The sequence below is a fragment of the Lipophrys pholis genome (assembly GCF_963383615.2).
Source record: "Lipophrys pholis genome assembly, chromosome: 1".
Classification (NCBI taxonomy): domain Eukaryota; kingdom Metazoa; phylum Chordata; class Actinopteri; order Blenniiformes; family Blenniidae; genus Lipophrys; species Lipophrys pholis.
In genome coordinates this window covers 17,366,618-17,394,503 of record NC_137635.1, presented here as the reverse complement: position 1 = coordinate 17,394,503, position 27,886 = coordinate 17,366,618, and the positions used below count along the sequence as shown (strand labels likewise).

The 27,886-nt window shown below is 43.5% G+C and overlaps 1 protein-coding gene across 1 annotated transcript; it reads left to right on the top strand.

Moving 5' to 3' along the window:
• Window positions 1-250: 250 nt before the first annotated feature.
• Window positions 251-27,824, top strand: LOC308119625 (arf-GAP with dual PH domain-containing protein 1). The gene is made up of 11 exons (XM_080479770.1): window positions 251-628; window positions 11,578-11,705; window positions 15,884-15,975; window positions 18,604-18,686; window positions 21,266-21,378; window positions 21,482-21,628; window positions 24,257-24,340; window positions 24,911-24,973; window positions 25,849-25,920; window positions 26,049-26,277; window positions 26,954-27,824. The coding sequence occupies exons 1-11, from the start codon at window positions 538-540 to the stop codon at window positions 26,980-26,982; spliced, it is 1,131 nt and encodes a 376-aa protein (XP_080335896.1). The 5' UTR covers window positions 251-537; the 3' UTR covers window positions 26,983-27,824.
• The last annotated feature ends 62 nt before the right edge of the window (window positions 27,825-27,886 follow it).

The following is a 27,886-nucleotide window of genomic DNA, read 5'->3' as shown; positions in this document are numbered from 1 at the left end:
AGTTAAAGGAAGAAAGAAGCTTTTAGATGTGCAGTTACATAAATTCCGCCACTAGATGGTAGTGTTTCCTAAAAGACTCAAGGGGTGGTGGAGGAGGAGGAGAGGGAGGAGGAGGTGATGGTAACATGTAGGGTTGATTATTATGCAGTCTGCGAGCGAGACTTGGTAATAGAGCTATCAGAGAGAGAGAGAGAGAGAGAGAGAGAGAGAGAGAGAGAGAGAGAGAGAGAGAGAGAGAGAGAGAGAGAGAGAGAGAGAGAGAGAGAGAGAGAGAGAGAGAGAGAGAGAGAGAGAGAGAGAGAGGTGTCTCCCGGCTCGGATCGCTCAGTCTCCTCCGGTCCTTTCCTCTCGGTCCAGCTCCGATCGGAGGTGACAGGTGATCGCCTCATCATCATCATCATCTTCTTCTTCTTCTTCTTCTTCTTCTTCTTTTTCTTCTCTCTCTTCGTCTTGTCTCGTCCCGCCCGGCGGCGGCGGATGTTCTTGGTCAGGAGTCCTGTCGCCCTGTCGCGGTGAGGCTGGACGGATAAACTCACCATGGCTCTGGAACCGGAGGGGAACAAGCTGCTCCTGCAGGACGTGCAGGCGAGACCGGGCAACGAAACGTGCGCGGACTGCGGCAATCCAGGTAAGGGGACCCCTCCTCCCAGACCACCACCACCCTTACACATGCAGATGCAGTTGCACCAATGCATGGTCGGTCTGACTTGGTGACAAAGGGGCCTGGGTACCTGTGAACATTCCTGCAGGTAGACCCAACACACTGGACTCTGGACCTTAAAGTCAAGGCCATAAAGGCATAAAACGCTCGGGCTATTTTCTGTTTGTGTATTCTGCTATCATTATGCTTCTTCTCCAGGGGTGTTAAACATGTTTTAGTTCAGTGGACACATGCAGCCCAGTTTCATCTTGAATAGTGCCATAGTAACATCTAAATTTGAATTTTTTAACTTTTTCTTTATTGTGGCACAAAGTGTCCGGAATAAAAATGCCTATAATTTTGCAATACCAAACAATTACTGCAAAGAATTACTACCATCTCAACATGAAGCCGATTTTAATACATTCGGGTACACAATACAATGAAATGTCATAAAACATCTCTTATTGCTGTTGCTTTATGCATGATTTTACTAACTCACCCTGGCAACATGGTATTGAAGCTGTTTGTCATCTTTCATGGCATCATCACCAATATCTCAGTATTGTGTTGTGTCTGCTACTCGTCTGGATTTTGTTGAAAAAATTTATGTCATTTTTACAATTTGCTTGGCCGGATGGGAGCCTCTTGCAGACCGGCTTTGGCCCACGGGCCTTATGTTTGACACCCCTGCCTTAAACAGCCGCCGTAAGTGTGTTAAGTACTTGCGCACCGTGCATTAACCTCGTTTCACCTTTTCCACATGAGGCCCTCTGACTATTTCAGTGTCTTCCTTGCTTTTCTTCCTCTCTCCATCCTTTTCCTCCCTCCTCCCTTGGCTCTGCCACCCCTCCCTTCTCTTTCCTCCCTGCTGAAATGGCAGTGGACCAGTCAGTGGTCACCGAGAGGCTCCAAGCGCGGGCCGGTCGCCCAGCGCTTGGAGCCCGGCCCGCCCAGGATGCCTTGTTTCTTGGCCTCGGTTACAGCCCCTCTGAGGACTGGCTGCAGCAGAGCCAGCGGCTCTCTTGCAGAATTAGATAGCTTTGTCTTTAGTGGGGGCGGGGTGGGTGGGGGGGGGGGGGGGGGGGGGGGGGGGGGGGTGGGGGGGGGGGGGGGGTTGATTTGGAGCTGAGAACCGAGCACTGGGATGCTGCTTGTGGAGCTCGGTGCTTTAAGTCTCCGTCGACTGTCGCGGCTGTAAAGTATCTGAAATTTTTATGGGGTCTTTTTTTCCTTCTGTAACACTAACTTATAAAACAGGACTCGGCCTATTAGAAAGCCCCGAGAGGCTTTTATCTAAACAAAACGTCCAAAACTGGATTCCAGTCTTAGTGGTTTATTTAGTTGGCCGACTGCGTCCAGACACAATATTCATGATCACTTGAATTGATCGTGTAGATTGTAACCAGAGGATGAATCCTAACGTCTTTGGCAGCTATATATTTGAAATTTTCCAGGAACAAGAGAATGAGTGTAAGCTGCCTTTGAGTTCGAGATACCATAGAGGAATGTAGGGATTTCAAGAATCTTAGATTTGACTTTCGCACCATTTTACTTCTTCCGGTGATGGACTGAAAAAGATTTTGTACAGACATTTGTCAGAATATCTCATTGGCTTTGGTTTTTTTTTCTTAATTTGTACCATTTTTGGACAATAGTAGTGTTTTTCCACTACTTTTGATTATTACCTGAAAATCCCACGAGCTTCATCTGCACTTCAACAATTTTCAATTTAAAAAAAAACAAAAAACAAAAAAAACCCCACTGTGTGCGATAATTTGTAAATCTGGAATGTTCTTATCACCTTTCAAAGAAGTCCTGATAAGTTTGACGTCACTTTTCGAACGTTTACCTGCTCGCTCCATTATAGCCTCCGGCTACTGTTTAGCAACAATACAGGCACAACCTTATTTGACTCTACAGGTTGCTTTTTTTTTTTCAAAACAAACATTTTTCCTGCAGAAATCAACAGCCTCGGGCAAAAAATAAATAAATAAAAAAGGGGCCGCGAACGCTCCCGGCTTGAGGCTGTTTGTCAGTGTTCTTTGGCAGAGTGCAGCAGTTTCACCTCCGCGGGTCTTTTAGGCGCTCGGATTTTACCTCTGTGAAGCCGAGGTGAGACAGATGTTGCGTGTTGCACAGCTGTGAGGAGACACACGTGGGAAATGGCATGAGGGGAATCATGTGTTCAACAGGTTGCTGGGGGGTTTCCCAGCAACCTTCGCACGTCCAATCACTGGTTTCTTGACGTTTGGGAGGAGCACGGGCTGCATGGACGAAAACTCTTTGAATCGACCAAACTCATCTGGCGCTCCTCCAGCTGCCAGGGATTCCCAAACTCATAATTCACAACTCCTAATGGTCATGGAGATGAATTATTGATGTCGGTCCGTGTCTCGCTCCCTCGATGGATACAGGATCTTATCTCCGTGGCCTTTTCAGAAAGGGAGAAAAACACCAGTATTTCACAGCGGAGAGAAAAAAAAAACCAACAACAACACAAGCATGCACCCAACCGAGCTGTGTCGGCGTCTTGATTTGTTTTGATGAGGATAATCTGATGTGCTTGAAACAGTGACTACAAATAAGGGGGATATACATAAACGAATGACACCGAAAATTTGAATTTCTTTATTTTATGGCTTCAGTAAAAGGAAGAGGAAAAAACTGTAAAATGTGTTACTCCTCTGCAGATATCACACCTTCAAACGGATAAAAACTAGAATCTCGTGTTCCTGATGAGGCGCCAGCGATAAAAAAGCGCATTTGGACGTAACAGTTGGAGGCTATTTTATCTCAAAATAGTTCTTTTCTTTGCTATCAGAGTGATTAAAACCTGACTTGCATGAATCATTTGTTAAAGCCGAGCCAGACATGTAGCAGCACTCCGTCCGTATTGAGACGGGAAGGAGCGCGTGTGGGGGATTTCAGCAAACGTGAACTCGAACACCTCCAGACCGAAAAGGTCGTCTCCATGAGTGGGTGGAGGTCACGCTGTGTGGCACTGCTTCCAGAGGTCAGGTGACGAATCAAAGCGATATTATGCTGACGGTGCATAAATAAGATGAATAACTGTTTTCCCCTGGCGATACTTCACTGACTTGCAGCCTGTCTGATCGATCAACATAGAAGTGGCTGTTTCTAAATATTTTCAACCAATTTTAACAATTTATTCATTGTTTTCAAGTTCTTCTTTCCACTTACCTATGTGATTTACAGGGCTAAAGTAAAGACACTTAAATAAACGGAACCAATCCCATGACTGTGCGTGAATGAATTTATAATCCTGATGTTATCTGGCAGCTTCTACGTAAATGCCAGTTAATGACCGGCTGACATTTAAAATACGGGGATGCCAGAAATCAAACGCCGGCTGGTTTTAACAGCGTGCTGACTTTTTTTATGGACCCCCCCCCGAGGGCATTTTAGACACATTTGGGCGAGAGAAAAAAAAAAAAGGGACTTTTAGTTTGCCTGAAAGAACAAAGAAAAGACGCACTAGTGCTGGAAACGCGTTCAGGTTGTGTGACGCGGACTGTGAGCTGCCACCGGGCACAGGCCAAAGCCACCCTCTTGACTATCTCGCACGCACATTTCACAGATTTCCCTTCGTCTCAGGGGCTGGTGGCTTTGGATTCCAGGGAGAATACTGGATTATCAATACACTCAATAGTCGTAAAAAGACAAGCCTGAAGATGACCATCAAACGTTAACCCAGTGAAAACCAGCTCTGACCTGCCTGCCCTCCTTTATCCTCCCATCTCTCATCTATCCATTAACCAGGGACTCAACCTGCTGGAATTGGCTCCTAATCACAAAGAGCAGCACTAAAACTTGTGTATTTCCTCTGCTTAGTCATCCTGACTCTGCCCTTCCTTACCTTTGCCCCCCCCCCCCCCCTCTCTTTCCTATATCTCCTCTGTGCTGCTGTGCTCTGATGAGGACTGAGCCAGGAGCTTATATACGACAGGGTTTCTCCGTACCTCGGCAGCGCTGGAGTTCTGCCCTTTGCTAAGGACACACAAATGAGTTCTTCCCCTCCAGAGAGATGCCTCAGCAGTCCTCCGAGGTGCGAGGAAGCTGTTTATGGAAAAGCAAGAGCAGCAGGAAAAGGCGACTCACTCCTGGTTCTCGCCGATTCCTTTTGAAGTTTGACTCGGGGGATAGTGAGAGAAGCCATGATTTGTATTTTTTGCCTCTATTATAGTGACTTCAAATCTTAAAACTTTTTTTACAGCAGGTTGGATTTTTACCACCAGAACTGTCTTCAGCAGATTCAGTGAATGATCCTAACGCCAATTACAAAGTAGAAAACAAGAAAACGGTGTTATTCTTCAGCAAGAAGTAGGACTCCTGCTTTGACAAACAAATTAATAAGTCAAAACGATTTGAATGAAACGTGCGCAAATTTAGTTTTTTTTCCGTTTCTCCCACTCCTCTATCTCGACATTCGTTTAAATCTGCCTCACTCACTTCTTGACATGAACAATAGACCGATTTATTGATCCATGGTTTTCATTTCCATCGAAATCGGAGCCAATCAGAAGCAGGATGTTGAAGCAGCTTGTTAAAAGCAGATATAGCAACACTGGTAAGTATTCCACTGGCAGAAAACCCTTCCCGCCTAAGACCAGGACTGATAAAGGCTTGAAATCTGCACTTTTATTACACTTCCATGTGGTGATTGAATTTTGCTCATGTGTAAGAAAAAGTCAAAATACTCCAATGCTACATTTGGTGAAAGTATATCGATCCTTTCAAACACCAAAAACAAAAACAAAAGATTTCTGATTGAGAGTCAGATTTACCTCCACGGCTGTTTTGTTTTCTGAGTCCACAGTCTTTTGCTTGTTATCTTAGTTCTTCTTCCTGTTTCACTGAGCTTAGATTAAAACATCGCCACAAACCGGAAAAAGGTAGCAAATACTTATTTTCTTTTTAGTTGTACAAAACCAAGTAAGACAAGTCACTGGGGGGGAAAATAGTGGGGGATATCTTCCATTGTTTGGTCAGTGTTGGCTCTCTTCAATCTCCCAATCCGAATCCCAAATCGTTTCACGTTAAATAGGATTATGACTTTAATAAACAATTCATCCTCACGAATCGAGTCTGTTCTACTGGCGTTTATTTTTCTGACTTCAAGACCAAACAGTTCAGTTGGGACAATCATGCTGTGACTTTTGGTTCCGATTTCTCGAATTCCACACTTGGTAGCAGCCAGACTGCTTTTACGTTTAATCAAATGTAGAAAAAAAATACAAACAAATCAGCATATTACCAAAAAATTTTTGGAAATTGCCTTTAAACTGCAGAGACTTTCAGTAATAAGTAAAAAAAAATTCCATTTAGACTTGAGAAGAGTTTCTTACAACCTGGCAAGTGCACCATCTGTCTCAGCTTTCTTTTGCACGGATGTGAAATTACGGCTTTATATGGCGGCTCTGCAGGAGTAAGACAGAACTCCAGCTCTTGAAGCGTGATCAAGGACTGGGGCAATTCAAAATCATGTCCTGAAATGAATGGAGGGCGGTAAACGCTGCGGTGCCGCTAAGCTTCCCAGCTGTGTAAAGTCCCCCCCACCAAAAAAATGAGATTTGAATAAGCTGAAATCCAAAAGCCAGAGAAACAGCTTTTACAACAGGCGGGTCAAGGAGTTCAACAATCATTTGCATAAGTAACAGCTTCCACCTTGGTCATGGACAGTAAGCCTTACCTAGAGCGGGGAGAATATGCAAATGTAGTCATTTCAGTAATGTATTCTTGACAGGTAGGCCTGCCGAGTGCGGTTTGCCCCCGGCATGCAGGCGAAAAAGAAGAGACCATTGTTCGAAAAAAATTCACATGAATGTCAAAAGGAGCAACCTTTATTTCTCAAGATTGACATTTGTGGTGAGCCAACACTGAGGTCAAGATTCGTCATCAAGCTTTTCAAGCCAAGAGGCAGACCTTAAGTTACTTCCTTAATTGATCTGCCATTTTTCCTTGCGTGCGTTTTGTTGTCGCCGAAGCCGGCGTACACACTGGCTGACTGAAGAGAGTGGGTGGAATGGTGGATTTTCCCTTTGCAAAGGGCCGTCTGAGGGCAATTCAATGCCGTAAAGAAAAATCCATCTCACAATTTGAGGACATTCTGACCCTTGTTTGTGGCACGTAGTTTCACCATTATTGATAAATACAATTTTACTTAGAAACCTGCGAAGTCCCATTGCGTGTCCCAGAGTAAGGACTTTTAACACAAAACGGCTGAAATTGTGTCAGGAAGTTGCATCCAGCATAAACATGCTACTCTGGAAGGGAGCAGCCAGAACGGTATTCCTCATAAGTCTTCTCCTGGGGATTTGGGAACTAAAACAGTTCAGTGGACTTCATACTCGAGGAAGCCAACTTGATTTATCCTTTTTTTTTTATCTTGATGATTGCGAGTAGAAAGAGGGAATTTGTGTTGCAACAATGAATAGAAGCAGGAAACATTTGCCACAGGTCACCGGTCCATCACATAGGACTAAACTAATGGACCAACAGTCGTACTGTTTAAATTTGAACCTCGGTACCTCTCAGCAGATGCATCAGGAGACATTAACCACGAGTGGCTGCCTATGGTTCTGTTGTCATGGTCGCGAATAACAAAACAGGATTCACAGTGTTTGAAGAGGAATCCTTAATGTCTCACTATATTTAGTCTTGACAATGCATTCTGTTTGGAAACGTGTGAAGGAACACCTCCTGCGTTTTTCTTTGACTCCAAATTACACACAACATCAGTGCCGGAGGGATTCCACCAAGACATGAGAGGGTCACAGCCTAGTGTGGTCTATCTGTCAACCACCAGCACGACGCGGGAACTAAGTGTAGGCATGCAGGCGCACAAATGAAACTCGTCCATGTGCAGAAAGCGGTGCCTGCAAACGCTCTCACATCTGTTCATGCATTCATCCCACGTCAACCGTAACACGACAGGTGGAATCCAAAGCTCAGAATTACGTGAGGGAGAGAGAGAGAGAAACTGCGGGAATACTTAAAAAATATCTCAAAACAGCGTATGTTCTGTGAAGGGAAAACAAGGAGAGAGACGGCAGAGTCACGGTACATGAGGAAACGTAAAACACCTCCTGTTCGCCGCCAATGTGCATCTGTTGTTCATAGCAATCCTGTCCAGAAGGATCGTCCAGCTAATGTGGAGCGCAGAAAGAAGCCCCTGTGTGGTGTGTGTGTGTGTGTGTGTGTGTGTGTGTGTGTGTGTGTGTGTGTGTGTGTGTGTGTGTGTGTGTGTGTGTGTGTGTGTGTGTGTGTGTGTGTGTGTCTGTGTCTGTGTCTGTGTCTGTGTCTGTGTCTGTGTCTGTGTGTGTGTCTGTGTCTGTGTCTGTGTGTGTGCATATGTGTTACTCAGTCGTGCGGCCACAGTAATCTCCATGAGTGCTGCCTGCTTCTCTGGTAAGGCCTGACTCAGACAGCGATGACCTCACCGCTTCGATGACTGGGTTGTGTGTGTGTGTGTGTGTGTGTGTGTGTGTGTGTGTGTGTGTGTGTGTGTGTGTGTGTGTGTGTGTGTGTGTGTGTGTGTGTGTGTGTGTGTGTGTGTGTGTGTGTGTGTGTGTGTGTGTGTGTGTGTGTGTGTGTGTGTGTGTGTGTGTGTTTTATCATTCAGGAGACATAGACAGACTTAAAGAGGGCCACTTCGATTCCCTCGCATCAGAGACTCCGGTGCTTTCTGAACGATCGCAATCCCGAATGATTAAAGGATGAGTTGACATTTATGAAAGAATTGCCGACTCGCCGTGGGTTAAAAACAGATAAATCGAAGGGAGATTAGCTGAGATGCTGGGAAGAGTCTCTGGGGAGCTTGTGAGCTCCCGTCGTCTCTCCGCCTCCTCCATTCCTCTTGTTCCTAAACCGTTGCTCTCCTCTATCGGGCTCCCGTGGCCTCTTCGTCGGTGCTTTCTGCGTCCTCGGGAGGAAACACAAATGCAGGAATGGTGTTATTTTGTTCCGTCCTTCTTTCTCCTCTTTCTGCTTCTCTTGGCTCCCATATGATTCCCTTCGGTGTTGCACGCTGTGCGCTCACATGGCTGTGGTGCATGAAGAGCAGAATGAATTTGCAGAGTCACCCAGAGAGGATACTTTTTGGTTGTGGCCATGCATGAGGTTCAACATGTTGGAAGGTGTCGGCCGACGTCACAGAGCCATCTCGGTGGAGCGCCATTGGCGTAAAAGTGTCACGATACCAGGATGTTGATATGAAATTAGTATATACCCCCCCGAAAATAAACTAAACACAACATTAACAGAAACATACCAGAGACTTTACAACAATATACGGTTCCAAACCTATTTCAGTGGGTCACTGTAGCTTTTCTAAAAATTGTGTATCTTATTTTTAGAATTACTCTGAATCATAAATAAAAGAATGCTTAGGTAGTTGTCAATTGTAATGTGCATTATATCCCAACATGATGCCAAACAACAAAAGGTGAAAGTGGTAAATGGCTAAAATGGCCAAATGAGCTACAGCAACAGTTGAAATCATTAAAATAGCTAAAAAAGTAAAAGTATATAAACAGGGCAGTGAAATGGCTAAAAATGGCTAATAGCTATATCTATTTGAAAAATTCAAAATGATAATAAAATGTTCATTTTCTATATTGTAGATATTTGGTATATTTTATTTGTTGGAAAAAGGCAAAAAAAAAAAAAAAAAAGTCTCTTTTGGTCAAGAATGCGACGTACATTTCCTTAAATGTCAAAACATTAGCATGCCAACATGCCCTTGCTTTTGTTCCTGGCTTTTCTTTCTGATCTCTGACACTAGTTATACAAATAGAAATTAGCACACTTAGTCCTTTCGGGAAAATGTCTGTGCTCAGGCGCCATTTAAACGACAACGTTTAATTTCTGCGTTTTCGTTTCAAGAAAATGTCGGGTTTACATGGCAACGTTTTGAAAACCGTGTCCGCTTATAAACACTGAAAATTATGTCGTTAGAAGAATACGCTATAAACATGAATAATGGCCATGGGCAGCATTTCAGAGAAGTTGCGTTTTTCTCTTTTTTTACACGGAGTGGGAGCATTTCTAAAAAAGTTCCACCCCGTGGGCCGATTTCAAAAAGTTCGGAAATGGCTCCGTCGTCGCGTAAGCCGACACCCAAAACACAACGGAAGTTTTTCGGTTTTTAACTCATAAAATCTTTTGGGCCAATCCATCCACCGGTTGTCACGGCAACTAGCCGAAAACGTCATCCCTGGCTCAAGAATAAAAGCCATGTGGTTAATAACAGCAGGGATCCACCAACAATCGTGGCGATAGTGACGGTCATTTCTCGAGCTAAATGCACCAAACCGAACGTAGAGAACCTGGACGGAGCAGTGCTGCTCATCGCCAGGTGGCGAACTGATCAGGAGCCAGGATTAGCAATTAGCGACTCTTTAGCCAGCCTTCCTGTAACGGCGGTATGTGACTCGGTCGTCCCGAAGCTCCACGTTCGGTCTGCATCTCGCCTCAATCAAATACAATGACTCAGATGTACCTTTGCTGACCGCCCACGGATGCTGCCGCTGCCGAAAGAAAGCTCCTCTTCTCTCTGACTGCTGATGAGCAGTGTGTGTGTTTGTGTGTGTGTGTGTGTGCGTCCGATAACCCGATAACTACCTCGCCTGAGTTCTAAACACATCTCAGGTGGTCTGTTTCCTGTCAGTACGCCAAACAGGATTCTGCACTGCCTCAAAAATGAGTCCAATCCTGCTTCTCCGCTCTCTTTTCCTGAGCAGGGACACGGTTAAAGAGAGAATCTCGTAATAGTTGCTTCATTTATCTTACTTTATTTACCCTCTACAGCTACCAGTAATGTAATAAAGACCGGTGGATGGAGAGCATCTTTTTAAATCATGTAAAGCACTTTGGGATACATTTTTTGCATAAAATTGACCTTTTAATGGATGAAAGCCAATAATGTAATAGCGTCCCAATTAATAATAATTAATGATGCATTGTATGTATCCAATATATACATTTTTAGTCGGCAACCTGCTCAAAAACTGCCCCAAAAAAATATGTATGTATGCTGTCATTCAATTACTGGCTGCAGTGATTGCGTCATTTCATCTGATGCTTTTCCCTATTTTACATTTAATTATATTTCTCTATATTTTCTCTTCAGTTTAAACACGTCTCTGGATTTTAAGTCATGATGCAAGTGTAAATAAATAACATAAATGCTACCTCCATAGTATAATAATACTTGAAAAAAAATATACTCACGATAATAATAATAATCAATTTATTGCCGAGTTACAATGTTGCCACACAGTATTGAGAAACCCACAATGTATTGCTAGCCGATGTCTTAATCATTTGAATAATTAAAAAATTGAATAAAGCCAACATCTCTATGACCAATAACTTGCCAATTGCATCAGGATATTTTTGGGCCAGTATGGTAATGCAATTTTTATAAATTGTGACATTATTGACTGGTTATTAGAATATTAGACGCATTATGATAGCATCATTTTAACAATCCTTTGAAAAACAAATGTCGATAATAAAGTCATAATGCAACAGAAGAGCCTTTGTTAGACACGTATAATATATGAACATAGTACTATGCAGCACACTGATTTGTTACTTTTTTTGGGGGGACTATTTTATTACAATATTGGAAAGTTACTGTGTTATTGGCTTCATTTCATTTAAAATTGCCAAAATTATTACTGTTATTGTTGATTGTTAGTTGCACAACCGAACAGCTTCATATTTCAGTGTTCATGGCCTGATTTTAGAGCTTCTTTTCTGATTTTGTTGCAGCATGTTATTAACACGGTGTTCTCTCTCCTTTCCTATTTATCCATCTTCCTCTCCTCATGCCCCCCGGTTTCATTTCATCCCTCTCTTCGTTTTCCCTGCACACATTTCCTCTCCTTCCCCCCCTCCCCAACCCGCAGAGCCAGACTGGGCGTCTCTGACTCTGGGCGTGTTCGTTTGCCAGGCCTGCTCGCTCCTGCACCGCAGCATCCCGCACATCAGCCGGGTCAAGGCGGTCCACGAGACGTGGGACGGCGGCGAGGTGGAGGTAGGAGGAGGAGGAGGAGGAGGAGGAGGAGATGGCCTGGCATCTTTTGCGCGGCGTCCTGCGCCACTCAGGCTCTCGCAGGCAGGCAGATCGCCGCGGGAACACGCTGTTCTTGCTACGCCTCCACAGCGCTGGATGGGAAAAAGGGGGTCGTGAAGATGTGGCAGTCAGGAGAATATTACATGGGTTGGGGCAGCACAGCATCTGTTGCGGTTTTCTAACGTAGTTTGTGCAAGTAGAATCCAAAATTTGAAGCTATGTTCTTTTTTCATTCATTCACATGATTTTGATTACATTAAAGCTTCACGTTTTTGAAAAAGTTGCATTTTTCCACAGAGACGGCGTTGGAGCGTTTTTGAAAAGGTGCATTTGTCGTGGCTCCGAGCGTCGTTGTCTTTAAAATGATCACACAAAATACGACAAAACTTTTTCGTTTTTGCTTGAAAGTGTGCAAACGGGGCTTTAGTGCAAAAGAAACAAAATATGAAGGTCTTTTTTTTTGAGAAGAAATCCTGACAAAAGAAAACATATGAATTACCGTATTTTCAGGAGTATAAATTACATGCAGCTTTTGTTCCGGGGACCTTCTGTGAATATTGGTCACAGTTAATCTACTAGTTTCTCACACACTCTGAAGTCTTTCTGATGTTTTTGTTTCTCCCATTTTCTGCTGCTGCAGTTTAGAATTTCTTGACATTTTTCTTGTGCTGTCAGTCAAACACAGTAGTACTTCACTTGTTTCGGTGGTACTTTAGCGGCATTCATTTCAGTTGTCATGCAGTGACCTCTTGTGGTGCCAGATGGTATTTGCCAGTATACGTATACCATTTCAAATGTAGACAGGATTGTAATATTCTTGTCGATTTTTTTTTTCTTTTTTAAATAAATGTGTAATCCCCCCCCCCCCCCCCCCCCCCGCCCACACACACACACACACACACACACACACACACACACACACACACACACAGTTCAATAATGAAAAATGTTTTTCTTGTAATTTTGTGACTTTTCTCATGATGAAAACATTTGTACGAGTACGACATTATAACAACTTTCACCAGACGAGTCTCAAAGAACATCGGCGTTGTAAATTTTCATCTCTAATTATCTGTCTGGTTTAGAGCCCACAAATTCACCCTGTTCTCCCAAAAAAATACTCTGCAATCAAGCCAATCGTCTTTTATTTCCTTTATGTTATATTAGAAAATGGGTTATAAAATGCTGGACTTCATTATTCCGTATGCAAGGGTTTTTGATTGAGGCCCAGAATATTGAAATGAACTGAAACCACGCTAATTGTGTGCAAATATCCGTATGTGCATCGTGATTATTCATATCTAGTGCGTGACCAGACCAAATGTGTGACACAACACAGACAAGAAACACTAACTAAGAAGCCCATGGTAACTGCTGAATCCAAAACACCATTATTGTTTCCATGGAAACAGCCCAGTCAGGGGACGTCTGCCTAACAATATGACAAATGAGGAGAGATGCCACTGCGAACCCGAAGCAGTTTTACATGCTGACACATACTGAAAGTGCAGAATTCTCAGGTTATTGATATTTAAACTTTCACTTCAGGGATCTATAAAGTTTACAAGTGAAATAACACTTTTCTCTTAGGCTGTTAGACGAAATGACGTTAAAAAAAAAAAACAACAACCCAGAAACATTTTGGCAAGAAATATGTGTACACTGCAAAAACAAATCCTAAACACAGAAAAGCTGATTTTGAGTTTTTGTTATCGACCAGGACCTGGTTTAAAGAGTGCAGGTAGGCAGTGTCGCAAAATGATGCATTTTCACATGAAATGTTGTGTAAATGCAACCTATGTCTCTTATAATGAGATCCAAATAATCCATCTGGATTAAGTGGTCAGGAGCACAGGTCTGGATTAAAGAGTGTACTTTAAAGAGGTTTGAAGAATGAAGTTTAGATTAGGCCATTATTATAGACTTGGAGCTCAGAGATGCTTGGTCTGGTCTTTAAATAGCTTGGGTTAGGAGTTACACGCCTGGGCTTTTCTTCATTTACTTTAGAAATGGCAGGTCTGAATTGATGAGTCTGATCTAAAGAATCTGGTTTGAAGAGTCTGGACTGAGGTAAAAGGAGTCTTGTAATTTAGTTAAAGACCTGGTAAAAAGAGTTCATCGACGGTTAAAACACTTGGTTTTTGGAGTTCAAGTCTGAATTGTATATTTGATTTAAAGAGATAGGAGGCATTGTAAAGAGATGGGTTTAAAAATGTGTTGTAGCAATGGTAAGTAAGCTGATTATGAAAAGTCAAAATTGTAATTGTATTGTTACTTTGGTTTCTGCCTCCAGATAAGTCTTTGTGGGGATGTCAAAGGGTTAAACGAAGCAATTTGTGACTGAGGGAACCAATGGGAGAGGCCACGCTGATGCTGAGTCACAGAGCAAAACAGGAGGCTGGAGACGAGGGAGGACAATAAATGAGATGTAATGAGGAGAGAAGGGTTTGGGTGTTTCACACAGGATGGAGGAGTAACCCAATACAGCTGTGGATATTAAGAGATACACAATACCACAAATGGACGAACATGTATCAGATGATCTGGATGCTTTTAAGCTTTAAAAGGATTTCAGGATAGTGATGGTTTAGTCTGTTTCTTTCATGAAATGTTTTTTTTTTTCAATTTTTTTATCTATGCTCCCATACGTGTCCTGATGCATTGATCTTTTATTTTTTCACTTTGTAGTATTTTTGCTTATCATATCTCACAGCTACCTTCAATACCACTTTAGCCAATTCAGGGTCACAGTGGTGGAGTCCCCCTCAGCTAACGGAAGTCACAAGTTGCCTGGAATCAATAGTTTATGTGGGTAAACCTATGCACATGGAGAACATGTTTACTCTAATGCTATCAGAAACACATGTGTTGGGTTTATTTGTATTGATATTAAAGTAAAAAAGGTGCGGTCATAAGAATAGATACTAATCAACCCGAACCTACAAAAAGACAAACCAGAAAGGTTTCCAGTGTTTCCCATTCTTTACCGAGACTCTTCATATGCTCATTAGTGTCGCCATGGTTTCACCCATTAAAGCAGCCTTTACTGTCAAGATTGATTTATCGACAGAAGATGCTCAGTTTTCTTCTCAGGAATCAAGTGTGCTAAGAAGACAAGCTTATACTATGTGATTATTTCAAAAGCACAGTCTTTCCTATTTAGTCTGTTCTTAAAAAATAATAAAAAAAATTCAATTTTATTTTAAATGTACCACTCTGTTTCCTTGTAAATGCAACTTTTCCAAAATGTAGAGTACTGCACATGCACACCACGGTCACAATCAATAGTTCTTCTGCACATATATGTGTCAATCGACACCAATAACAATGGAGGATTAGGGAGTTTTTATTGCTGCTCACTCTTTTGAACGTGTACATTTACCACGCCATCATCTGCGTACGTAGAGACACGTTTCTTTCATGCAGCATATACTGACGGAAGTTATACGATGGAGATAGACAGTTTGGAGGTGCTTCCGCTGGTGGTAATACGCGAAAACACAACCGATAGCCTGATGAAGAACTACAGTTAGTTTTTTTCATGTGCTTGGCAATTGTTGTTAAAACGCTTTCTGAAACTAAAAAACGCAAAACGAAGTCTCTTCCTGTCAATCGTTTGACATGTCAACAAGGCCTCAATGTTCTTGTCACATTTCGGTGATGGAAGAGTCACTTGTAAAAGTTTCTTGCTGCTTTTTGACCTTTGTGAAAAAAGCACCACAAGTGCTGCTTGTGCTCCCAGAGGCCCTCGGAGGATGAGAGGAGGCGTTTTGGAGGATTCAGTCGAATGCGACCGGGGGCTCAGGGATTATCCCTGGGTGTTACCATGGGTGGGGGGGGGTATCAAGTGCAGACAGCAGACAGTGCCGTGCAGCCTTTCCCACAATGAATCCAGCTGTTGTGAATAGATTCAGATATAATGAAATTTTTCGACGCTGCCGCTCATTGGGCAGACATCTCACCGAGAGCTCTTTCTTTTTCCTTTGTGGTTCGGTTGTGAGCGTTCGTAAAGTTATCTCACCTTGAAATGTCACAACTGCATCTTTCCATCTTTGACAATATACTTTCTCAAGGTTTTTTTTATTTTTTATTTTCTGAATGCCGTTTTAATGACCAGGTTTTGCTTCCTTTCTTTCCAGTTAATGGCTGCGATGGGAAACAGTGCAGCCAAGGCCAAATATGAGCAGAAGGTACCCGCTTTCTACTACAGACCGACACACACCGACTGCAAGTAAGTGCTCGAGTACTTGAACTGTAGCCTTCGGCCATGAACATAACAGTAACCCCTATTGTTGTTGTTGTTTTTTGTTTTTGTTTTTCTAACTCTTATGTTTGTCGCTAGAAAAAAACTAATGTTCCCCTATGAGCTTCTGTGATGGCACCACGTTGCTTAAATATCAGTGCGTGCGTGCGTGCGTGCGTGCGTGCGTGCGTGCGTGCGTGCGTGCGTGCGTGCGTGCGTGCGTGCGTGCGTGCGTGCGTGCGTGCGTGCGTGCGTGTCAAACTACATTATAACCTTTATTGGCCAAAATGCCAAATGTGACTGCGAGTTCACTCATGTTTTTTACTACTTTTTGTCCTGAATGTACTCAGTGTCAGTTCAGGTTTGCAGCTGTGGCAAAAATCTACGTTTCAAATCATTGTAGTGTCATCTATTCCCATTAATGAACAGTAGGTGAATAAGCTCCGTAAGGCCGCGTCTGCACGACAACGTCTTCAAATGAAAACATAGTACTTGGACGTTACCACCACACTAAGACCCGAGTCAAGCGAAATAGTAATAGCACGGACCATTATTAAGGGTGTATTTCTGAAAACATGCTGCGTACATCAAGAAGCAACAGATTTTTGCCAACGTGAGCTTGAAGAGAAACACTGCGCTGGACAGGGTTTGTGATCTCATGTAGACACGAAGTATGTACAAAATTCGAAGAGAATTTTGCATCAGAAGTGGGACAGTTTTGAAGTTACACCTTTTTTTTTTTTGAGGATAAAAGTACGGAAGCCATAAAATGACATGATTAAATGTATTTCATTGTCTCCATTTTCATGTTAAATTCAGTAGTCTTCTCCAGATCTTGAGTTATTCTCGTCGTTATATCGAGAAACAAAAGTTCATTTCCTCCGTATTATATTATTATAACATAATATATGATCTCATTCTCTTGAGAAAACGACATTCATTTGCAAACTTTAGTGGTTGTTGATTTGGAAAATATTGTTTTGAGTCACTGAAAATGTTACTTTTTTTTTTTTAATTTGGCTTCCAGAGATTCTAAAACAACTTGTCTGAATTCCTTCAGCGCGTGTGAGTAGATCAACAACAATATCACTGGAGGAGTTCAGAGCGTCTGTGCGGCTCAGTCTCTTGAATTTAACTGCACTTCTCAAACAACGTGTACATTTACTGCACCGTCTGGATCACAGGTGGAGACACATTTCTTCCATACAGCAGAGGGAAAACATTTGGATTTGTAGGCATTCCGAGCTCATTCTGCTGCCATTGAAGATCAAGCTCAAGTTGGGGCTGCACTAGATTGAATTTGACGTGATACAACGGTGACACACTTGACTTTGCTTGGCTTTTTTAAAATTTTTTTACTTTTGTTGGCCCACCCTTCCACCTCTGCGCCTCTGTCAGTCTAATGAACGTCGGCAGGGCCAGAACTACAAAGAGGGAAGCTGAAATGAAAGCGAAACGTCTTCCTTGGCGTCTGAGCCATCGGTGTCTGGCGCGCTCGGCTCCCCCGAGAGCCACGTGGTCCTAGCGTTTAAGATCCCCCCCCCCGCATCACTGGAGGGCGTCACTCAAAGAAACGTCTGAGACGTACGTCTTCCACCTCTCGGTACCGACAGAGCAGTCGATGTATTTGGTCTCGACTTGAGAGGGGCAGCGATTAAAAGTGGGTAATGTTAAGAGAGAGACGGGAGGATGGGAACGTTACGGAGGGGAAGACTGAAGCGTGGAGCGAGGCACAGAAAGAAGCAGGGCGAGAGAGAGAGAAAGAGAGAGAGAGAGAGAGAGAGAGAGAGAGAGAGAGAGAGAGAGAGAGAGAGAGAGAGAGAGAGAGAGTGTTGGCATGGCGACATGCAGGCTGTTGCTGTTTGTTTCTTCTCACACCGAAGAAGGAGATGCAGTCATAGTAGGAGGCAGGTTTGATGCTTCAGTGCAGCACAGTTTTGAGGAATATAGAAAATAGGCAAACTCTCCAGTAACATGAGGCTTACGTAACATATCAACACCTTTCTCAACCAATGGGTTCGGGTTAATCTTTATCATAAGATATTTTCCCTGTTGTGCCCCCTTGTCTTAAGTCTTTCAGTCATTTCTATTCTGCTGCTCTTCTTTTCCCACAGCTTTGACTTTCTGACAGATCCTCTTGGGTGAAATGCGATTCAATCAGCCGGCCCATCGCAGTCAATCAATCCACCTTTATTCATAGCGTACTTACCATTCGGTAAAATGCAACACAAAGTGCTTTACATGTTACAAACGGAGACTTCCCTTTCACCTACAGTCATACAGATAATTGAAAATATTGAAAAGGACATGACCAGACCATTAAACATTTCAATAAGTTGACGTCTTCATCGTCCTAACTAATACAAATGATTTCATTTTAAATCATAAATGAATTTCCCTGTTTTTTGAAGCGTCCCTCTATTGATTTGTGAACGCATACAGTTGTTACACACTTACAGCACGCAAGGAGCTTCATTTCCTGAACTATTATTGGGGAAAAGTAAACAGGGCCACTGTGTGATAAGTCACCGACACGTAAAATACAGTTTTGTGTGTTAGCGTGGGCCGCTGATGACTGTGTAGTCCACATAACAGCTCCCTGTGTGTCGTCTGCAGGATGCTGAGGGAGCAGTGGATCAGAGCCAAGTACGAACGGAACGAGTTCGAGTTCATCGAGAAGCAGGAGCCTTACTCCGCAGGTAACTGCACACGGATAAGAATGCTTTTGTATTTGATTTATTTTTTATTTTTTTAATTAGAGTTGCTCTAAAGTGAATTAGCTGTGGACTATTTCACTGGGTCTGAGGCAGGAAATGAAATGAAGAACTGATTCAATTCAAAACTTACAAGGAAAATAGACACAACGTCAAGAGTTTGATCTCAAGACGAAGGCCCCGTTTTCAAAAAGTTGCATTTTCAGTGGCTCTGAGCAATGTTCTCATACAAGCAGACACCCAAAATGCAAATCTTTTGGTATTTGTTCATTTTCTACAATATGACAGCAAGTATACTTTCCCGTCATGTACTTTTTAATGTTTGCATTGACGGGGTTTCTGAGTGTGTGATCTTTGCACCTTAAAAGCCCTCTTTTCAAATGAAAATACCTTTTCATATACTGCTCATGTCTTGATAGGGTAGAAAAACCATGCGCAGCCACTTTCACAAGCCTTGTTTGTTTCAGTTCCATGCAGTTGAGTTGGTTTCCCTGATAGCGTGTTGGGCTTCAGTTGGTTCCCCTTCGATAGGCAGAACTTTGAAAATGCTGTGTGTGTGTGTGTGTGTGTGTGTGTGTGTGTGTGTGTGTGTGTGTGTGTGTGTGTGTGTGTGTGTGTGTGTGTGTGTGTGTGTGTGTGTGTGTGTGTGTGTGTGTGTGTGCCTGAAGTCCGTAATTCTTAATGCGTCGGCTTCATACATGTGTGTACTGTATCTGCTCGTATACATTTCGCATCTTGTCGGAGGTGCAGCTCTCTGATTGGCTCGGAATGACCTCACCCGTTTATTGTTACGGAGCAGAACCGTGCACACACACACACACACTCACATGCACACATAAACCCAGTGTAATCATATGAGTCATTCTGTCATCCCCGTTTGTGCATTCACGCTGTGTTCAGAGCGTGTGTGTGTGTGTGTGTGTGTGTGTGTGTGTGTTTTGCTGGGTGGCTGAGATTGACTGCCTGCAGTAACCTGGCCTCCACAGTGTGCAGCATTGATCGCGTATGCAAAAGGAGGAAGAAAAAGAGTGTCAGGCACGGAGATGAGGGTGGGGACAAGGGGGGGGGGGCTATTGATCGATGACGTAATGCCAGCAGAGGTGAATGTTTCATGTCAGAAACTCACAAACTCACACAGAGCACACGCCCACAGATTACAAGATATGACGAGATGTGTCCCATCTATTTGCTTGAATAAGCAATTCGGCACATTTTATGCAAACTCTGTCTAAATCGGGTCCTCTATGTTTAAAAGTACTGATATATTCATGTCAGTTTCACATCCTCCTTTTAGTTTTCAATCACGAAGCAGCAGCTGGTTAAAGCGTGAGGCTGGTGTCAAATTCCAACAGCTCAGTGCTGCGTTTGGCCCTCCGAGTGTATTTCTGTTGGGACAAAGTACATTTTTAAAGCTGAATCAATGAAAGTACAGCTCCAAAATGTGAAGAAAAATAGTGATAAAATGCATCAGAGTTGCCCTTTAGTGTTAGATATGAACATAAATTATTATTAAAGCTCATTTCTAGCAGATTGCAAACAAACATAATTGAAAACACAGGTTTTTTTTTTAACGCTTCTATGACTGGAATAGAGGCAAAAATTCAGTCCTGGATGTCAAATGATACTCAAATACTCTTTTACCCCACCTTTTTACCCTTCAAACCAATAATGGCACATTGGCCCTTTTTGGTAGCATTTTTAGTGCAGGGATAGTGGTTCGCTCAGCAATTAGCACACATAAATATAAGCCCCGGGCATCGAGGCACAGGGGCAGAATGTAAACGAGCACTATTCTATGGAGCGGCACCTGATTATGCACGAACATCCTCCGCTCCATTCAAACCACAGAAAAACACCCCGATTAGACCGAAAACACTTCGCCGCCAGACGGTGGAAGAGAAACGAGAGGAAAAAGGAGGCGGAGTGGGCCGCTTTACAAAAAGGAGCCTAAAAAGAAGAAGAAGAAGACATTAGGATCTATAAATAGAGCAGCGCGTCATTAACATGGTAAAAGGATGGTTCATGGAGAGAAAGAGTAAAAAAAAACACTGACTCACTTCCTGTTAAATTCTGTGTTTTTCTCAGTCACACGCCACCGTCTCTTTCATCTCCTCCCGTGAAAGTCTTTGTTTTCAGCTCCACTGAAGTGTTTCGTCTTGGGCCCCGTTCACACGACGACGTTTCAAGTGAAAGCGCAGCGGTGTCGCCTCTTCATTTCATGCAAGTTTTTCGATTGCGCGGCAACGTTTTGAAAACGGTGTCCGCTTACACAGAAACGGCAGTAAGACTGAAGACGGACGTAGTTTTCACATTGGGCCACTAGTGGGTGCTGTTGGTTGTTTTTGTGTTGAAACCACTGCGGCTGTGGGGCGCATGCGCTGTTGCTGCGTTTCAGGAAAGTTGTGTTTTCCTACGTTTCCACGGAGACGGAGTCCGAGTGTTTTCAAAAAGTTGCATTTTCAGCGGCTCAGAGCACTGTTATCATGTAAACAGACCCCCGGAACGCAACGGACGTGTTCCGTTTTACACCTGAAGACCAACATGTCTCTCAAACTTTTGCTCAGGGTACAGAGAGGGGTTCCTCTGGAAACGAGGGAGGGACAACGGCCAGTTCCTGAGCCGGAAGTTCGTCCTGTCGGAGCGGGAGGGGGCGCTGAAGTACTTCAACAAGCAGGACGTGAGCACGACGAGGCTTTATTTTTTATTTTTTTAACTCTCGCTCACCTCGGTGAACATGAGAACTCGTGCAAAAACTGTGGTTTCTGTCTCCTCTCGTCAAGGCCCGGGATCCGAAGGCGGTGATGAAAATCGAAACCCTCAACGCCACCTTCCAGCCCGCCAAGATCGGGAACCCGTGCGGCCTGCAGATCACCTACCTGAAAGACAACAGCACAAGGAACATCTTCGTCTACCACAGCGATGCCAAGGTCACAGCCTTTTTAATGAGACGAATCTTCTGCCTCTGGAAACAGTGGACTTGAACCTTTTAAGTGTTTGTACTCCAGTGTGTGACCTCAATTCTAGACATAAACGCAAAATAAATATCAGGATCTAAGCCAGGGGTCTGCAGTCTCCGTCACCAGAAGAGGCCTTTTTGCTGCTTTCGCCCCAAAATAAAATTCATTTTGGGCCGCAAAGCCTGCTTAATCTTCAAAATGAAGCTCGTGAAGTTGTATTGATGAAACGTAAGCGGGAGCTTTTGCTGCATTTAGAACATTTTATGACTAAAACTGTATGAGTGCAGTGTTTTTTTTTAACCCCCCCGTTTTTAGTGGATTCAGCTTTTTACACTTTTTAGTCATTTTAGTCCGTCTAATTTGGGATTTCTTTACAGTTTTAGCCAACTTTCTTCTACTTATCTTTTTGTTTGCAGTGAAGTTTCTTTTTTTTGTTTTTTTTTAAAGACCTTTTTAAAAAATAAATAAAAATTCTGGGCGGGGGGGAGGGGGGGGTAATTATAGCCATGTTAGACCTTTTTCCGTCATTTGTAGCCACCCTGTTTTGCCTGTTAGCTCATTTTGTTTTATAATATTAGAGTTTGGCCTTTAAGTGAAACAAAAAACAGATTAAAGAAAAAAGGAATGCACATATAATTTGGTGAAATCTTAAAGGGGGCCACTACAGAAGGGCTGAAGGACCACATTGCAGACTACTGGTCTAGATTATAAGAAGACTGGTGTTTGGGGGGGTTAAATTATGAGAGGATGACCTCCCATTAGCAGAGTTTGAATCCCACCCACACCTGAGTGGGTGCTGGTAAAAAAGAAAAGATGGCCAAAAATAACTGCTTAAGAGCAATAATGATGGAAACTGTACAAAGACTGAAAGGAGTGAATCCCCACTTAAAGATAGTTTAACCCCTTCTGCATCGTCTAAGGAATCAATAAGTTTTAACGATGAGATGATCGGCCTGACAGAACCCGTATAATACACAAAATGATGCATTTTTAAAGCTATTTCGACGATAACACGGTGACCACTGACTGGTGGACAAACCTTCTGGCATCTCAAAGCAACTGAACCAGGTTAGTTTGATTTGTGCATATGTCTTGGAAGAAGTGGCAAGTCCAAGTTGACCTGATTCCGTTGCTTTGGTGGACATTTAATTCTCCAGAGTGGGCCACGTGTTCCACTCCGGCTTGATATGACAATAATCTCTTACTGACAAGCTGTGTGCAACACCATAGTTTGTTAAAAACTCATTCAGCATCAACGATTTCTTTTACTTTGAGCTCAATATCTTGTTGCAGCTGTAGTGTGTTAATGATGTCCACTAATTTGTCATTGAGTGATTGTTTCTCACTCCACACTTTAAGGCCTTATAATGCCCACATCTGGGGGTGAGATACAGATATGAGGATTTCAATGAATGATCAAAATCCCCCCCAAACTGCAGCTCGAGTGGGATTTCATTGCTCTGCAGTGGTCATTATCCATCTAAAGTGGTCCCGGGGTCAAGGGCAGGCGACGCTCACTGACGCATCAGCTCGCTAATTACGGCACTTGACGGATGTGCTGCCAACATCTCGGTGTCAGATACCACAGCACGGCTTCAGGGATCTGGTGGAGTCTGGTTGGGGGGGGGGTTGCTGCAAAAAAGGGGAAAATATTAAGCAGGATATGAGTGATCAGTGTAAACGCATCAAGTGTCCAGCAGACTTTGTAGTGATTAATTAGTTAACCTCTTTAAAATTATGTGGTTTTTTTTTTTTTGTTGCCTCTCCAGAAGAATATCATGGGACGTCAACAACTTTAACCAACCTTGCTTTCTTCTTTGTCGTGAGAGTCAAAGCTGTTAAAAGAATGCTTGCTAATGACTTTTTCGCGCAATTTCACACAGATAATCCATTGGATTCACTTCTGTCATACACGCATGAAGCATCTTTTATTCCTACAATCACACGAACCACATCGAGGTGTCAGATATCACCGGTCAGATGTCCCATGGAGTCTGTTATTTGCCCCACGCCAATAATAACAAGCCATTTCAGCTTTTGCGCCAACAACTTTAATAGACTTATCAACTTTTGCATGTGCAAGTCATCGCAGTTCAAGAAACACTGTCGACTTGGTGTGTTTTAACCCCCATCGCCAATATGTTCCCATACTGTCTCCCGACAAATGTTTTGTCACTGCCGTGGTTGACAAAGCCGCTTAATTTGTCATAAATCTGACAAAAATAGCAAGGCAGTGAGGCTTAATCAAAAAAGAGAAGCTTAAGAGGAAGAAAGAGGGGGGTATTAATAGCCTTACAGAGTGTAGTGGGGCTGCCCTCTCTGCTGGTGGAGCGCTGTTACTGCAGCCTGTGACAGTGAAGGGTTCACCGGGTTCGCTCGGCGTCGCCTCCACTCTGGTTTTGTGGTGGAAGTTATCGACAAGGCTTCAGCATCCACTCAGGCTTCAGCTTACTGTGTCGAGAATGTACATCACTGCAACCGGGGTGGGGTGGGAAAGGGGGGTGGGGTGGGGGGCACACTTCCTTAAAGCCCTTAAACTGCACACACATCCACAAAAGGTGAATCCCTGCTGAATGTTTGTGGTTTTTCTGATTACAGGAGATGGTCGACTGGTTTAACGCGATTAGAGCAGCCAGGTTTCATTACCTGCAGGTCGCTTTCCCTGGAGCGAGTGACGAAGAGGTGAGCGATGATGAGATGGATCGTGATTTTCTTTTACTTCTATTTCCTCTAATTTATTTAAAAAAAAAAAAAAAAAGCTATTCGTCAATCACAATTCCAACTGCATGATGTCAACATACCACACTGAGATTGAGTATTGTGATGAAGGTTTGATGAACAATAAAAACAAACAGGTATGTATCTGTTGATGGCTTTGAATTCAAAGAGATTACTAATCTCAATGTGGTTCTCCTGAGTAAATAAAGGTTAATGAAATTTATTAATTACAGCTTTCGGTGTATTAAGAGTTTTTAAATACCTTTATCACACATTTTTGGGTGGATGAATTGCACTTAGGCCATAGCTTATTACAGTATTGGGAGAAAAAAAAATGTTTCCCATTGTGGGCTTTATTAAAGTCATTACATTACTGGTTGTTGCAAGGTCGAATCACAAGGATTCGAAACATGGCATCTTTAATTATTACAGCGTCAAGCAACAGAAAAGTCCAGCGTTATATAAAACGAATCCACTTTTCAATATTTCATACCTGCGTTTTTTTCGATATGATTGTCTTTCTTTTGGCTCCAGCTCGTGCCCAAACTGACCCGCAACTTCATGAAGGAGGGCTTCATGGAGAAAACGGGGCCAAAGGTTTGTGCTCGACCTGCTCCGCTGTGTATTAACACCTGTCTGAAGTGAAATCAGGATTAATGGTGTCCATTACGCCGCAGTTTCACGGAGGCCCAAATTGCGCCAAACTGTCCACAGATTGTACGGTACATTGCTTCCCAGAAATGCATTATCTCTATGGCAACGGGTTGAAGCGCTATAATTGGTGTCATTAGTCTGTGAGACGGTTCTCTTGAGGAGTCGTTTGAGTTTACTCTTGAAGCGATGGAGTTTGCAAATATTCTAAAAAATATAAAAGAGTCTACTGATCAGAACAGTTGTTTTTTTTGCTTTTCTTTCTAAGTACATATTTCATTACCAAGAGCCGAATGAGTCTTATTCAGCAAAATTAAGCCTGAGTCATGATTGGCTGAGTTTCAATGCACCTCTTTATAGAGGGTCGTGATATTCTTGATATTCCTGGAGGATGTTTTTGGCTGCCAAATAGATCTTCCAAGAATATTAGGAAGCGCCTGGATTCGAGACTTCTCTCGTCCAATCGCCAAGGTAAAGACTCTGTTGCTGCTCTTCGCCCTTGTAGATCTAGATCGAGTAGATTGAAGCTGTCCAATTGGTGTCCAATCTCAGCCCTGTCGGGGATCACATGTCAGATGTGTCGGTGAACTTCAACCGTTATGACGAGAAGACACATTTGTACCTACTTCCCAACAAAATAAAACTGACCTTTTTTTTGTTTTGTTTTGTTTTTTTAAACTTTTTTACCAGATTAGCCATTTTAGCTGTTTTCAAACAAATCAAGTGTTTCCACAAAATCCTTTAAACTGAATGTTTGGTTGAAGAAATCTTTTTCTCTTTCTCGAATGTTCTACATAATTTGACCACCTGCTGGGACGCAGCACACCGAGGGCTTCAAGAAGCGCTGGTTCACGATGGACGACAGGCGGCTCATGTATTTCAAAGATCCTCTGGTGAGAAGAGCCCACCTTCGCCTCCTGGATCCCAGTGATGTGTCCTTCCTTGGCGGCTTGGTTTTTGTTTATCGGACTGCCACGTGTGTGTGTGTGTGTGTGTGTGTGTGTGTGTCTCTGCTTCTCAGGACGCCTACGCCCGCGGCGAAGTGTTCATCGGCAGCAAGGAGAACAGCTACACCGTTCTGTCCGGCCTGCCTCCGTCCACTCAGGGGCACCACTGGAGCCACGGCATCACCATCGTCACGCCGGACAGGAAGTTCCTTTTCGCCTGCGAGACCGAGGCCGAACAGCGGGATTGGATCGCCGCGTTCCAGAGGGTCATCAACCGGCCAATGAGGCCGCAGGAATACGCAGGTTGGTAACTTATACATTCGGAAATGGTGAATAGGTCATGACGTTGGGGGCAGAAAAACTACTAATTGTCCTTGAAAACTGAAGTATCTGGAGTAAACGCTGTGCACCTCAAAAACATGCGTACTGCACCTCCATTGTTACTGTTACTGTTAATGTTAATGGCATATTGTTCGCTGCGCACACGCGTGTGTGTGGGTTTTACTACAAAAAAAAAACAACACCGCCAACTTGTGGCCTGGCATGCTAATTACATCGTTTTTCGAAGCGTTGCCGTGTAAATGCAAAAAAGGATCGTGAGAAAGGAAGACAAAACCACTGAAAATCCTTGACCATTTAAGTACTGTCTCATTAAAAAGTGCAGAAGCTGCTTGATCGTCGAACTAGATCAAGACTCATTTCTCGTTTCTTGCACTTTTGGAAACATAATCTCGAAGGTTCATGACAGGTCTGAGACGTTAACAGTGACTGTGAGACTATTTAATGGGACAATTCAGGCAGAGGGACTGTCTTGGTGTTGCAATTCCACCGAGACTTCAGTTATTTTCCTGTTTCTGACACACTGAAGCAAAACCTCTTCTGGTACCAAACTGAATATCTTCTTGGCAGCAGGGCAACAAGACAGCGATTTCATTCATCATGACTTGCCCCCCCCCTGTTGTGCCCGTTTCCCCTGCAGTGGAGGCCCATTTCAAACACAAGCCCTGATGCCTGCTTCAGGACGGAGACTCAGCTGGATGGGGCCGGTCTCAATCGGAATCGGAGACGCTGAATCCTCGGCGGTTGGCGGGAGGGCGGGACGTGCCAGGATGTGTGAAGATGAACAACAAAAGGACTTCAGTGTTGTTTATGTGTAGAAATGAACTCTTTAAAAGGGACTCTGGGCCCCTCGCGGGCCGACACGAGGCCAAAGGCTCGATGATGTCATCACTACTGCGCCTACCAACCTTGTTGCTGTACATTTTCCCCTGCCGCGTCGTCCCCTCCCCCGCCCCCCTTTTTGTCTTGTGAATGGTCCCTTCTGCCTGTAATTTAATGTAATTATGTAATCTAGAGTCGTCCCACTGGTTGCTTAACGGAAACGATGTTAATTTATTGAATGTACAGTTTTGATGACAGTGGCTTACCTACTGTATGTATGTGCGTGTGTGAGTGTGTGTGTGTGTGTTTTTCATGGCTGTAAAGTTGAGCCCCCCCCCCCCAAGTTCAGCCCCTCCTCCTCCTTCCGGTACAACCCGATATCTCCACCAAGTGCTGTTAACAACAAATATGCATACGAAACACACAGGCAAAAACTCTCAGTGAACACCGTCGCTGTTAACCAGAGGTGGCCGACCGGAGGAGGACAAAAAAACAAAAAAAACCTCAAACTGACAGCTGTTCTCTTTTATTTATTTGTACTGTTGAACATACATTGATCGAGGATTGTAGCGTCTGTATGACGCATCTTGTCCGAGAGAACCCCGCCGTCGTGTTGACCCTCCAAACCAACAGTGAATGTTTGTTTCATGATGGAAATCCTAACATCAATACAGATGAAGCTGGAAACGAAGCAGCAGTGTGTGGATTATGTAAATCACACCGGGTCAACACGCCGAAAATCAACTGCCTA